This window comes from Phalangium opilio, unplaced genomic scaffold (assembly GCF_054372755.1).
Source record: "Phalangium opilio isolate 3A_F unplaced genomic scaffold, DU_Popi_V2 ptg000017l_1, whole genome shotgun sequence".
Taxonomy (NCBI): domain Eukaryota; kingdom Metazoa; phylum Arthropoda; class Arachnida; order Opiliones; family Phalangiidae; genus Phalangium; species Phalangium opilio.
In genome coordinates this window covers 1034063-1047699 of record NW_028324151.1, presented here as the reverse complement: position 1 = coordinate 1047699, position 13637 = coordinate 1034063, and the positions used below count along the sequence as shown (strand labels likewise).

Sequence of the window (13637 nt, the reverse complement as noted above, 5' to 3'; positions counted from 1 at the left end):
TTTTGACATTAATCACCGTCGAGAATAATTCTACCAATAGTTGTTAGTAAAATGGTCGAATTCATGGAAGTTTTTCGCGTCAAGTAATATTATAACTAATCAGCAATATTATAATGAAACTAAATTGATTTCATCAGCTAGAGGGAACGCCACAATACGCTAATCTATAGAGTTGAACAAAGTCGAATAGGAAAGTTCCGCCAATTGTTTCGCTTAAGGCCTTTTCAGACGATACAACATTTGACTCGACTAGATGGGTCAAAAAGTTGAGTCGGCAAACATTGGCTAGTTATCAATTTATAATTTGTGATCCATACGTCTCAACTAGTTGACTCATCTGAACGAGTCAAAAATTCGAATCGTCTGAAAGGGTCTTTAATCATTTTGAAGAGACAATGTTTCGTTCCGGGCAAGTTAATGAATGTTTTGTTCTCGTTGAGGGCAGATGTGGATAAGTACTACTTCCAACCATTTGCGCTTGATTTTATCAAAAGCTTTAATTTCCTTTTGGTTGAGCTCTAACTTAACTGTTTCATATTCGTCGCACGCTAATCGTTATTGCCTTTTCCGAAATTTGTCTCTGCTTGATTACTTTTGGAACATCTATAATAACAGGGCAGAGCGATTAACCGTATCACGAACGATTTTGTAAAGTAAGGACTTTTTTACGTGCCTTACCGAAATGTCGGCTGCCACGAGAACTTTTTGCGGATAGAGTTTTCGAAATACAGGTGCGGAAAAGCGGTCATCAATAATCATTTGTCATATTTGAAAATTACGTGAAGTTCATAGCGGCTAAGTATCAAATGAAGCGGTTTATACTGAAAGTAGCCTAAACAAAGCTGCAATGTACGAGATGTTTGTTTACTCGTGAAAATATTATTATTATTACGAGAATGTACTAGTGAACACTAACGGTACAGTTATTGTATATTTTTAATCGACTAAGTGGTTGCTCTCCCAGTTTTACCATGAACTGTACGCTACCTGGTACTTCCTAAAATAATTGAACAATAAAACCAAGCTGCGGGCAGAAATGAAACGGTTAGATTTAGATATCGCGTGAAGACTGCAGTATCTACCAAATGTAGATACAAAAGAGGTACATTTTAATCAAACGCGTTCTACCCTTATTTATTGTTTAGGCCGTCGTAATATTTAAAGCTATATAGACTTTCGCGTTATTTTCTCTGAAGCGTTGTTTTAATTTACTAATCAATGTTAAGAAGTCACGTATTTACTTCATGATTGTAATATTTTTAATCATTCTCTATGGCTTCAATAAACGCGATTTTACTTTTATGAAAATTAACTTTTTCACCGGACTTTTTTGGTTCCAAGAGGAAATCAACGTAACTAATTAGGAAAAACTCATTTGTCCGTTCGAGTAAACTTCACTAGGGTTGATTGGCTTGCGGGTCATTGCGTCGCGGAATATTGAGAATGTCGCTCCCCACTGCTAAATACGAAAGAGTCTATCCCGATAGATTTTACAAGTACAAGTGCGTGAACTTTGTCTATTGGAAATAATGGAGAATACCTAGCAGATCCTTCATTCATTATTTTCTCTCACAACAGATTTACGGAACCATTCGTTGTCAATTTTGGAGTCCTCGAAGTATTTATAAAATATCAACTTAGGATTCAAATCATGTTTTTTACAATAAAGATTATCCTTTTCAGGAGATGGATCAATTGCCGCATCAAAAGAGAAAACTTTACGATGGCCTCGAATTCGGACAGCGACTTCATAATTACACGTAAATGGCTCACAGGGTTTGAAAAAGCGTTGATGTTTACAAGCAAAGTTTTCTTTCAATAGCATTGATTGCAAAATGATAAGTTACACGGACTTCATAGACGTTTCCAAGGGTGGAGAATTTGAAACAGTAAACTCAGACTTTTAACATTCGCGAACGAGAAAACGCCCTGTCATTACTTGACGTTAATTTTTCTGAGGGATTTTTCAGAGTTTGGACGTCGTCGTTGTTCCAATGGATATTTCCATTTTGGAAAACGTTAAAGGATTCGTTGCCAGTGGTTTTTTTGACGCCACCGAGACAATCATATTGTCGGCGGCGCCAAAACTGACTTTGTCAACTTCGCTCTCATTCTTGTCAATGGATTTGATGGTATATCTTGTCAAGATGACGTTCGTGTAACGCCAAACTTCTAATCTATTTAATTTCTAGTCCGCTGTGGGCATTTGCCTTTTCGCCTTTGTCGTTTCATTATTATTGACTCGCAAATTGTGGCACGCAATCGCAACAAAACCACGAAGTAAATTGAGTGAAGTCATGACGCGATATCTAAGAGTTTTATGGGATGTCTTTTCCGTATTTTTCTTTGAACGTACGTAATTTCATCTTTTCAAATTAGCAATTATTTAGGGAAATCAATTTTGTCTCTCGCGTCCTGTAGCGTACCCTGGCCAATTGGAGGGTATTTGCGAGCGTCTGGCGTACGCGTTTTGGGTTATTGGCGTCACCTTCATCGGGTTCCTCATGAGTTGTTTCCTCAAATCTGAGTTTTTCAACGAGAAATATTTCTTCATCGAGACCTTCGAAGATCTTCAATTCGCGCAGAGACAGGCCAATGTCCAACCACTTATGCTCAAAGACGGATTGGCTCTCAACTATCTTACTAAGAGAGTTAGCATTCGCTCGTTTGTTATAGTTCCAGTTCGGTGGTATCTTATACGTTCAATTTTCCCCATTTAGGCCAAGCACGATGAAGAGCTCAATAACTGGATGAAGGACAATTTGAATGAGGATAATTTTTTTGAAACTTTCGATATCATCTCGACACACATTTACGAGACGATTCTGGGTGGCCAGAAAGCCTTGATTATGAACAAACAATTATTGTCGTCTATATTTGGTTTCGTTCTTTCGGAAAACATGGACGTGATGAGCGAATGGAAATCCAAATTCGATGGATTTTATTTTTCAAAAACGCTTAGAAGTGATTACGTTGTCTTGCCCGTCAATTCGTCTTTTCTCAGCAACCCACTTTTTCGTGAGAATTTCGACCAAGGGTACGTGAATACAAATCCGTCGACTTGATAAGTTCTTAAACGGAAAGTAATTGCTTTTTGTATCTCAGGCTGCTCATGTTTTTCGAGACGAAAGCGACTAGTTATTACGATTTCCAAAGTGATTACGCGTTGGATTTTGTCAAATGGGAACGTCCAATGAAGACGGTGTCCGATTTGAACATATTCGCCGTGGCTGGTGTCTTTTACCTCGCATTATGGGCGCTAACGATTTGCGTCGCCACGTTTATCATAGAATTAATACTTAGATGGAAGACATTTCGATGCCACGTCAAACGAAAATTCATCGAGACGCTAGAAAGTTTATCACGCACGCTGACACGAAAGAAGCGAAGTCTCCATCTTTGTAGATCTTAACAAGGATTGAAACCAAATCCCTTATATGAATAGATTATGGATATTTTTTTCACGCAAGATTCTTGTATTTTTAGGGTGAAGTCGGTTTGTGGGACAGGGGCTTAGCCACCCCCCCCCGGACTCCTCAATATTAATAATAAGTAGTCACGAATCTTAATTTTCCTATATAAATATTATTATTATTATTTAAATAATTAAATGAATGTGAAAGCGCACGTACGTATCGTATGGACCAAATAAAAGGAGAGACTATTATTTAATTCCCTACATGGACTGTGTAGTTCGAAAGAGGACCAGCAAAGAAAAAGAAAACAATTTTTGGCAATCCGAATATAAATTACGCAATATAATACTTCACTCTGGGCGCTGTTTAACTTAAAACACTGATTTGTAAAATTAAATTTATAATGATAAATATATAAACATCCTAACTACACATTCAATACGAACCACTAATATTGAATTTTGTTGATTTTCAAGCAAAATAAAATAAATTTCAAGTCCATTCCAACTTGATGGTTGTTTCGACCGTCGTGGTATTTAAGTCTATTACTTTAATTTTCTCTAAGGCGTTGTTTAAACTTTTCAAGCCAATGTCAAGAAGTCACGTATGTACTTCGTGACCGTAATAGTTTTGCGGTTAAGTTATTAATGCTTCTCTATGGCTATATTTACGAGCTTAAATAAACACGCATATACTTCTAAGGAAATTAAACTTTTTCCTCGAGGGGCTAATCACTCTCCTAGTCTCTGTATACACTGATTATCTTTTAGTACAGTTGAAGGTACAGCCGCGTACGACGAGTGACTGGCCCCTCGCCTTTTTCCCACTGTTATGTCTACTCTAAGAGCTTGATTAAAGTATAAACAGTCTGGATCTCGGAGGAGTTACCCAAAAAACTAGGGTACCAACTGCTGAGTGGGCTTTTAGGCACACTCTTTAGTTTAGTATTGATTGTAGTGGAAGTGCCTACCGTCCGTTTTGTATTTTAAAATTTAGAGTTATTTGAAAAGTCTACTGAGCTAACAATACGTGGTGGTGTTTCTTCATGCGGAACCAATCGCGAATGTCGGTTCGATTCGCGGCTACTACGGTAATAAGTTTTAACCTAATTAAAGAAAGTGCTATTTATCAATGATCGTTGGTTTTCTTTAGTAAATCTGATCTTGAATTTTATTTGGTTATACACTAGCTGCCATTTTACTTCGAACCGGATAACGAAGGAAGTTACACCGGTCATATTGCCAAACTTTTGATGTCCTACACGGAACTGTATAACATAGAGTAAGTAATATGATAAGTTCATAAGATATGTTCCATAAGTTTGTCACTGGTTAGTGAGAGCCTGGTGAAGCGCTGTCAAAGGCTTATAACAGACTGAATAGGAAGATGAAAATCCTGCTCTCAGTAAGTCTGTAGCGTTACGAAGTATAGGTAGTGTCATACTTATGGGTACGTATCTTATAAACTTATGGTAATATGTTTTGAAAAATATCTTTACGAATTATGGGTCTATGTTACTTCAAATAAAAAGGGTTGGATGGTTGGGTGTAGCCTAAATATTAAAATATGAATTTCTCGTAGCTTCACGGTACAATTGGAAGGTATAGCGTTATTTGGAGAGGTCCTTAAGGGCGGTACCGATGGAACTGGTATCATAGGATGTCTTCTAAGAAACGTACGCTCAGGCTCGAACCACATTCTTATTACTTAAAGCGGAGCCCTTACCAATGCACGTTTCTTGACAGGAATCTGACATTTCCATTGTACCAATGGAACCCGACGTTACAACCATTGATTTACTGAAATTTGGCAGCACGGTTTACAAGCAGGATATACCAATCCTTTCAGTTTCTCGTAATCCCATCTCGCACGTCACTTTCTCTCTAGTTTCTATTTACGATCAAGAGGTTTGACAGTTTTCGTTGCTGGCAAGTTCTTAACTTCGTTCACCGAAATAACTAATTAGCGGCTAAATCGTTCCAGGTTTGGTATTTGACCGTCTTTTTCATAGCTGTCCTATCGTATTTATCGACGATTCACATCTACATCCGGAAGTCTCGTTCATGGTCATTGAAGTTGATGGAAACTCAGGTTTTTCGTTTCGTATCAACTACTCTTAAACAAGGCGAGTCCAACCTTTTCCCCGGGGTTTTATTACGGGTTTCACCAATCGGTGCTACCATAAGTTTTTAAGATATGTTCATTCCATAAGTATGACACTACCTATACTTTGTAATGTTGGAGACTTACAGCTCGAGATAACTAGTTCGAGAACGACGGAGGCGAGAATTGAAGTACTACACTCGGTGGTTAATTTTGCAGTCCATCTTTCTATTTAGTTTGTACTAAGCCTTTGACAGCGTCTGACCAGGCGCCACTCGCTTTACCCTGAATCTATGACCTACCTCATTCATTTCATGACAAGCTCCGGTTTGTAACCAGTGACAAATGGAACATATCTTATGAACTTATGTTATTACGTAAGAGAAGCTACTTTGAAGTCAGACTTAAATAAACACTCCGTATTTAGCAGTCGATAATTTTATTTATTGGTTATTTTGTATATTCTATGGAAGGCATCGTAATTGGGACGACCTCAAGCGTGAGTCTCTTGATCTGGGCTGTTTGGTTGATTTGCGGTTTCTGTCTTTTGTCCGGATTCGCGTGCGTCATACTTTCGAAATTAACTTTTCCGGTCATTCCCGACTACATCAACAACATAGTCGACTTACTAAACCGAGAAAATATCAGTATTTACATCTTGAAAGACACTCCCGTTGAAACCGGCATTAAGGTCAGATTACATTGAAACTTTATACATATATAGTCGAGTTGTTTCTCATCATACGCTTCTAGAACTCGAATGATGAAACCTTGAAAAGGCTTTGGAAACGAGTCGAAAAGGAAGAAACTTGTATAAGCGTTGAAGCTATACTTAATTTCCTCGTGGACCTTGCCATCAACAATGAAGAGATAAAGAATTTTGCCACACTAGCACCGGCCTCCTATATTATCGAAGCATTGTACGAACTACAGCTATGTAATGTAGAAAATTTTAAAATGATGGTTCACGTTTCCAACGAAAAGCCAACGCCTTTCTCCGTTCAGCTTATGATGCCTTTCAGGTAAACGAAAAGCGCCGTCTTGGTAAATGCCTCCACTTATTTGCCTCTTGTCCGTGAGCTGGACATCGATTTCTGAGAGCTAGACACGAAGGCGCTGTCCTCGCCAAGGGGGGGGGGGAAACCATAGCTCTCAGAGTAAACGTAGGCCTAGTTATAATATAGTTTTGTATTTTAGGAAATCCTACGATAATCTGGAACTAATTAAAAGCTTCAAATTCATGTAACTAATAAAGCTATATCGTTTAGTCTGGCGGCAACTAAATGATTTCCTTCGTGATCCCATTTAGGACATCTCGCTATTTCGAATGTGGCATTATCAATTTTCTAATCGAAAAGAAAGTATTTCAAGCCGATAATTGTTTCTCGATGGATCTATCGCTTAATAAGGAGACGACAGTCAAACCGGTTCGACTTTCCAACTTGGAGAACACTTTCAGTATCGTTTTACCAGTTATACTTTTCGCGCTGGTCGTTCTTGTAATTGAGATAGTAACTAACGCCAAGTCAGTTCAGAACCGACATCGAAGAAGAAGAAGATTGGACCGTCAAGTTTCGAGGGACCAAAAATCCATTATGTGGACTTGAGAATTAATAGTTTAAAGTATGGTTAAACCGACTCGCGATAATTTGAATAATTTCGATTTTAGTTTTTAAACGCGGTAAGGTTTATTTCACGCTCGCCTCAAGTTTGTGAAATTACCGGCCTACTTTATGAACTCTATTATTCTTTCTTACGAGTGTTTTCTGGCATTACGTAGATTTTATTTAAATTCATCACGTTTGTGCCAAGTTCTCGGTTGGCTATAGTTATTTATACGCCGAAAAAAGTTAGTTTTACATAACCGCTTGCCGGAGCGTGTTTGTTTTCAGCAATTAAGTCCAATTTCCGCGTCTAACTTCAACTATACGCTCGGGAGTCTGAAGTAGATAAATGAGAAAAGTTTGAAAATTACTTTCGGGGTCTGATTTTTTTCTCGCTTTAATTGCCGCGATTAAACTGTTTTTCCAACAATAATTGCGCGGTCTCGGCAAGTATATAATATTGCGTGTGACGCGAGCGAAATTTTATTTGAAAACTAGCCGCTGTACTGACTGCTTGGGGTGCTGCTTTTATATATATGTAAATCTCGTTTTAACCAACCACCGTATTGATTGTTCCTTTTGTTCTAAAAACGAAATACCGGAACGGTTTATTGTCTGTTCGAACCTGTTGCTTCACTAGTTAAGAAATTAAATCGTTTTCAATTTAAGTGACGGTTTTAAAATGAGTGGCCAGGTACCTCGATATTACGTTCGTTTTGCAGCAACTAAGGTAATGTGTAAACCGCAAGGTTCAACTCATTTTAGAAGTTAGGGTGTACTTATGTAACTTCCACGAAGTTCTCTAACATCGTTCCTCCGGTCAATTATACATTTTTTACTTCTCCACATCAGTTACCGTTCTATTTTGAGGAAAATGACGAAGGCAATGGATACAAGGGGCATATTGCTCACCTTTTCAATTCATTCTTCGAAAACTATCGCGTAAAGTAAGACTCTGTTTCCGCGCACCCTCGGTAGCGTGATTTATTTATTTATTTACCAATTTGTGATTTTTAGTTCCTCTATAGTAATGGAAGGTGTAGCTTTCTTTGGGGATATCAACGAAGACGGCACGAATGGAACGGGCATAGTTGGGAGACTCGTTAGGAACGTAAGCTCGGATGCGCGCGGCGTTGCCCCCATCGAAAGATACGGCCTGCCCCATTTAATTTAATCTTTAATTGAAGGAATCGGATGTATCGATCATTCCAATGCAACCCAATTATAAGACGATTCGATATCTCGAGTTTACTAACGTAATGTACACGGAAGAAATTTCAATCGTGTCCTTCGCTGACAATCCAATTCCACCCGTGACATTTTCCCTATTTTCTATCTATGACCAAAAGGTCGGTCACTATTCCAAACACCATTTTAGGCATAAACTATTAAATCTTTCTTTCAAAGGTGTGGTACCTCTTCGTTATATTCGTCACCATTCTGACATTATATTCGACTAGCTACTCGCGAATGCTAAATACTCGTAAAGACAAAAGTACCATGAAAACGTTGGAAACTCGTCTTTTTCAGTTCACGTCATCCGCTCTTAAACAAGGTTCGTTTTTCGTTATGATTTTTTGATATGAGAAAAGGAAATTATACAAAAACCTTTGTTTAAGGAGTGGCCATCGGAACCTTTTACAGTACGGATCTTTTAATATGGGGCACTTGGCTAATAGGCTGTTTCTGTCTGTCCAACGCCTTTTCGGCCCTCATCCTTTCCAAAATGACTTCCCCCATTATTCCCGACTACATCGACAATCTACGACACGTCTTAAATAGAAAAGACATTCAAATCTACGTTTTGAAAGATACTCCGGTCGAAGATGAACTTAAAGTACGAGTTTATTTCGCCCGTATATATATAGAATAAACTGAACTTGATTTTCATTTTTTGAACGCCTTTAGTTCACCAAAGACGAGACAATGAGAAGTATTTGGGAGAAAGTACAACGTGACGAAACTTGTCTTAGCGGTGAAGCGCTTTATGAATTAATAAATGAAATTGTGCTTTCGGACACCAACTCCGTTAACAAGGCGACCTTACTACCAGCCGCTTATGTACTGGAAGGCTTCGCTCAATTTAAGATTTGCGATCTTATCGAAATTAAAAAGAAAATCCATATTTCGAATGAAAAGCCGCCTTTTTCCATTCAAGTCATGATGGCTTACGGGTTATTATACACTCAATTAACTTACTTTAATCGCCTATAATGGCGTAGTCTCACTCGAATTCATTCCATCTTGAATAACAAGTTTATATCAGTTATTTTATTTCATTTATAGAAAAAATTACCAAGATTACCAAATCATCAGAGGCATTCACTTCTTGTACGTATTATCATATGTTCATAGGATACGTTCCATAAGTTTGTCATACTTATGGAACATGCCTTATAAACTTCTTGACAGAGCGGCGCAATGTTTCGAATGCGGACATTCGGACTTTACCGTTCGGTCAAAAATCTTTCAAGCTGGCTCGTGCTTATCCGAGGATCTTTCCATCAACAAGGACACCACCGTCAAACCCCTCGACATAACTAATTTTAAATTCACAATCTATATTCTATTTTGGCTCATTTCAGTAGCCCTATTTACTTTCGTACTAGAGGTATTAATCCGCAAGGTAAAAACCAAAATGGTCGTTGCTAAAAGCCAGCACGAGAAACGGCGCTCGAATAGATTTTTGAAAATTAAAATTGACCGTAGATTCCCTCAGATTTAATTGTCCCTTTCGTTTCCAAAGGACATATATGACCGTGTCCCTGACTTTCTTTAAAACACTGGGACACGGCTTCATTAGGGCCGAATTAATTTACACGATGACCCAGATCTAGGACCCGAAATACAAACCGTTTTTTAAATATGATGTAAATATTTCGATTTTTTCGACTTTTAGGCCTACCTGACGTGGGACACTATTTCTTGAACTCTAATCTTTTGTAGCTCTTGAAACGCTAATTAACACGATATCTTTAAAAGGCGATCATTCAATAACGTGACACCTCTCCTGTCGGGCCCAGCTTAATGTTAAAGCAATTTAAGTATCGTTAAAACCAAAATTAACAAAAATTTGCGGTTGTACCCGCACGTTCATTTACAATAGTTGACGTAAAATTGAATCCCAGTCATGGATGAAGTAAAATATTCATCATTAAATCGGCATCCCATTAATCTTCCCAGGGGAAGCGACGCAGTGACTCGAATACAAATAAGTCTTTTCAAGGCTAATTATTGAGCATTCGACTCCTAATTAGCAACGAAAATAAATAATTAATTCGTTAACTCGAGTAGGTAAAGTTTGAATTTTTAATTTACGAATAACTTTAAATATATTGTCTCGGTTTTCCCAGTGAATTTAATTTTAATTAAGGAAAGTTATTTATAGATATATTGGTATAGTAATTTCAGTAAATATTTTAGTTAGTACTAAATTAATTAAACCAAAGGTATTTTGAAATTATGATAAGGTTAATTTTGTTCATTCACGAGGCTTGGTCGCCCATCGCAACGTGACCCTCTAAGAAATTGTAATTGAATTTTAATTGACCATTCCGTTAAGCGGTGCTAAAAAATATTCTTGAAAAAAAAAAAAATATATAGTTAATATATATTTGACTGTAATTAATTCGGGCCTACAGGTACATCCTGTTTCCGAAAGCGGTGGTTAATTTAATTATCTAGCTACATTTTTTTGTGGTTTTAATAAGCGGTTTATCCGAAATTTTTTAATTGAATACTTCCATTGAATTACGGATCGAATACAATTCTAAGTGGGATTAGAAAACAACTGGCTCTGTTGATTCTGCTGATTTTAGTATAGGATCTGTATTGTTTATGGTATATCAAGGTCCATTTCGAGAAACTAATTGATTTTAAAGTCATAAATGGTTAAAGGTAGGCGCGTTTGAATCGGGAAAACAAATGAGATGTATTCTTATGTCTTCTAGTCCTATATAATTGCAAAGTCCATGACTGAATCCTTGGGGAAAAAAACGTATTTTAGCGTTGTACTACACTTATTTCGGAGCAAAAATATCGTAACTCTAATAATATTATACACTTTTACTTGAAGCGGCGCTACAATACCGTATTTTTTCATCAAATATCAAAGTTTGATTTACAATATTTAAGCTTTTTCGTGAAACGATATATTTCGTCATTTTCTTTAGTAATTTTACACTAGGCCCAGTCTATACCTTGAAAGTAATATACCGATGTATAATTAAACGTAATAAATACACCACTCCTTCGATAATGACCTCCCCCTGCCGCTCTACGAGTCTTTGTCTATTTTAAAACCACGTTCTACCGCTCGTGTACATTTAATTGGGGTTAAGTCAAGATGAGTTTTTTGATGATATGAGAGCCTCATTGTGGGCCAAGAAGGAATTTTGGATAATCATTTTCTTTTAATACCATATTTGGAATTATTTAGTAAACGGAGAAGTTAATGAAGTGTAATAAATATCCTTCCCTCTGGTAACAACGTAATTGTGACTTCTAAAGGCCCAAATAAATAATAATTTGAGTTCAGGTATTATGGCTTAGAACACCATTATGCAAATTTAATGGTTTCTTTACAGAAACAAACATCCGTATTTACTTTTACAATTTTCAAACCGCGTGATATTTTAATTATTAATGGTAATACGAAACGAAACTAATTAGTATAGTCGCGTAGGTTAATTTAAACTTCTACTTTTAATTTTATGACTTAATATAACAAGTTCTTAATGACAATTCATACTCGGAATTGACGTAAGACAAAATTTAAAGGTACAGTGAAACTCGCTCCGTAGGATCGAGGTACATAAACCCGTTTTAACATTACCTCTGTGTGTTGGCCTTTTCTTCGTCTTAGTGGAAAACTAATCCTTCAAATACTACCGTATTTCTAGGATTTTTTTATTATTATCCCGAGGTGTTATACCAGTCCGCGTTCTTAAGTATCGGCAATTTAACTGACGTCATTGTTCTCGCAAGGTCTAAGAAAAGGTATAAATAGGAGAAGTCGCGCGTCCATCGTCTCAAAAACCAAACTTTTTCACTCTCGAAGAAACCAGCTCGTTGTCCAGATCTTCCCAAAAAGGTAAATCCAATTTGAATTGTTCGTGTACTATTAGATATACTTCTTTTATGTTAAATTGTTTTTGGGGTTATTAAAATCTTAATAGTAGTAATTATGTTGATAACAATGATGACAATTTTAAACGACGAATTTTTGGAAGTCGCTGAGTCGGGAACGTCCCATTTTCAATTTGCATAGTCTCTCAAGCAATCATTAAACGTTTTTTTAAACCATTAGGGAATTAATGAAATATTGTAGTTAGAAGTATTTGATAAGATGATACGGGTGTTAAAATTACACCCGCTTATTTAATTTATATAATGATGACAATTAGTAGCATTTTGAGATTATGACAATACCATCCTGCCTATTTTATTAATTATAGAAGAACAACGGGTAGTCGGTTCCATTCTTTAAAGGGTTAAAATTGGCATCGAAAACAGAGTTGTTTTTTTTTATTGGAATACTGAACTGACTTTACATACTCTAAAAATTTAAATAAGATGTTAACCAATGTTAATTATACTAATAGTATCGTTTAATTTTACAGGTCTATAAACAGGCTCAAAAATGAACCGCCTCGTGATTTTCACCTTACTTTCGGTCAACATTTTATTGTCCTGCAACGCTCAACAATATCAACAGAACCAACAAAGTCAGCAACAACAACAACAATACAAATCGGTGTCCGACCTCCCTTTCGACGTTTACCGTTTCAAACTTGACGGTTTGGTGACATCGGTCCACGAAGGCGACAACTTTATGTTCTACCACGTCCCCAGTAATACCGTCAACGTCGGACGCGTCAACTACCGGGACACGATGATTGTTCGACTCGTGGGTATCGATTCACCGGAAGTGTCCCGTCCAGGAGTGCCCGGGGAACCTTTCTCGCAACACGCTAGGGACCGATTAGCCCGTCTCGTCTTGAACAAACGAATCACCGTGGAACTCTTTGGCAGAAAAGGTATCGATGAAGTTTGGGGATCGGTTAATATCGATGGCGAGAATGTATCGGTCAAGATGGTTGAAGAAGGACTGGCCAAGGTCTTGATTGATCGGAACGCGGTCTACGGTGATGTCCGATCGCAACTTTTCAAGGCTGAGACGAGAGCCAAGTATCAAAGGTTGGGAATTTGGGCATTGTAAAATTTTATCTTAGTTCTTTTCAATTTGGAATTAATTGTTAAAGCTTAGATTTAATCGATAATCTAATGTACTTTTTTAATTTCGTATTTATTTTATTTTGCCTTTAAATGTATGTTTTTTGAATAAAATTATACACTCGCGTGTTCAATTTGAGTTCAGAAAACGAATTTTCTTAAGCCTAATGTGCATTTGTTATATTTTATAGCCGGTTTTATATAGTGAAAATTCGACTATAGTCGTGTTTTATCTTCTTTTGACGAAGAGTAATATGAAATTCAAGGCTACAAGTTGTAG

The 13637-nt window shown here is 37.1% G+C and overlaps 3 protein-coding genes and 1 long non-coding RNA gene across 5 annotated transcripts; all 4 read left to right on the top strand.

Annotated features, from left to right (window-relative positions):
* The first annotated feature begins 7 nt into the window (after nucleotides 1-7).
* LOC149702188 (uncharacterized) lies at nucleotides 8-3891 on the top strand. 2 transcript variants are annotated; one of them, XM_089865983.1, is made up of 9 exons: nucleotides 8-1502; nucleotides 1579-1618; nucleotides 1684-1760; nucleotides 1823-1889; nucleotides 1971-2132; nucleotides 2193-2352; nucleotides 2422-2651; nucleotides 2721-3037; nucleotides 3106-3891. In XM_089865983.1, the coding sequence occupies exons 1-9, from the start codon at nucleotides 1444-1446 to the stop codon at nucleotides 3410-3412; spliced, it is 1419 nt and encodes a 472-aa protein (XP_089722109.1). In that variant the 5' UTR covers nucleotides 8-1443; the 3' UTR covers nucleotides 3413-3891. The 2 variants fall into 2 exon arrangements, with proteins under 2 accessions (XP_089722109.1, XP_089722110.1); XM_089865984.1 differs by lacking the exons at nucleotides 8-1502; nucleotides 1579-1618; nucleotides 1684-1760 and having other exon boundaries at nucleotides 1837-1889; nucleotides 1960-2132.
* A 2829-nt stretch (nucleotides 3892-6720) lies between these two features.
* LOC149702187 (uncharacterized) lies at nucleotides 6721-7513 on the top strand. The gene is made up of 2 exons (XR_016381650.1): nucleotides 6721-6761; nucleotides 6829-7513. It is a non-coding gene; the product is annotated as an uncharacterized LOC149702187 (long non-coding RNA).
* Nucleotides 7514-7805: 292 nt separating this feature from the next.
* Nucleotides 7806-12411, top strand: LOC149702186 (uncharacterized). Its single transcript, XM_089867082.1, has 10 exons — nucleotides 7806-7817; nucleotides 7889-8070; nucleotides 8141-8234; nucleotides 8311-8472; nucleotides 8531-8678; nucleotides 8743-8960; nucleotides 9032-9297; nucleotides 9410-9454; nucleotides 9536-9749; nucleotides 12355-12411. Exons 1-10 carry the CDS (start codon nucleotides 7806-7808, stop codon nucleotides 12409-12411), a joined length of 1398 nt encoding a protein of 465 aa, XP_089723208.1.
* A 353-nt stretch (nucleotides 12412-12764) lies between these two features.
* LOC149702185 (uncharacterized) lies at nucleotides 12765-13343 on the top strand. Its single transcript, XM_089867081.1, has one exon. The coding sequence runs from the start codon at nucleotides 12765-12767 to the stop codon at nucleotides 13341-13343; it is 579 nt and encodes a 192-aa protein (XP_089723207.1).
* The last annotated feature ends 294 nt before the right edge of the window (nucleotides 13344-13637 follow it).

Coding starts and splice junctions, on each gene's coding strand:
- LOC149702188 (XM_089865983.1), top strand. CDS start 1,444: ATGTCGCTCCCCACTGCTAAATACGAAAGAGTCTATCCCGATAGATTT. Junction 1,619..1,683: donor TCAATTTTGGAGTCCTCGAA/GTATTTATAAAA, acceptor TATCCTTTTCAG/GAGATGGATCAATTGCCGCA. Junction 2,652..2,720: donor TCAACTATCTTACTAAGAGA/GTTAGCATTCGC, acceptor TTCCCCATTTAG/GCCAAGCACGATGAAGAGCT.
- LOC149702186 (XM_089867082.1), top strand. Junction 8,961..9,031: donor CGGTCGAAGATGAACTTAAA/GTACGAGTTTAT, acceptor GAACGCCTTTAG/TTCACCAAAGACGAGACAAT. Junction 9,455..9,535: donor ATCAGAGGCATTCACTTCTT/GTACGTATTATC, acceptor ACTTCTTGACAG/AGCGGCGCAATGTTTCGAAT.
- LOC149702185 (XM_089867081.1), top strand. CDS start 12,765: ATGAACCGCCTCGTGATTTTCACCTTACTTTCGGTCAACATTTTATTG.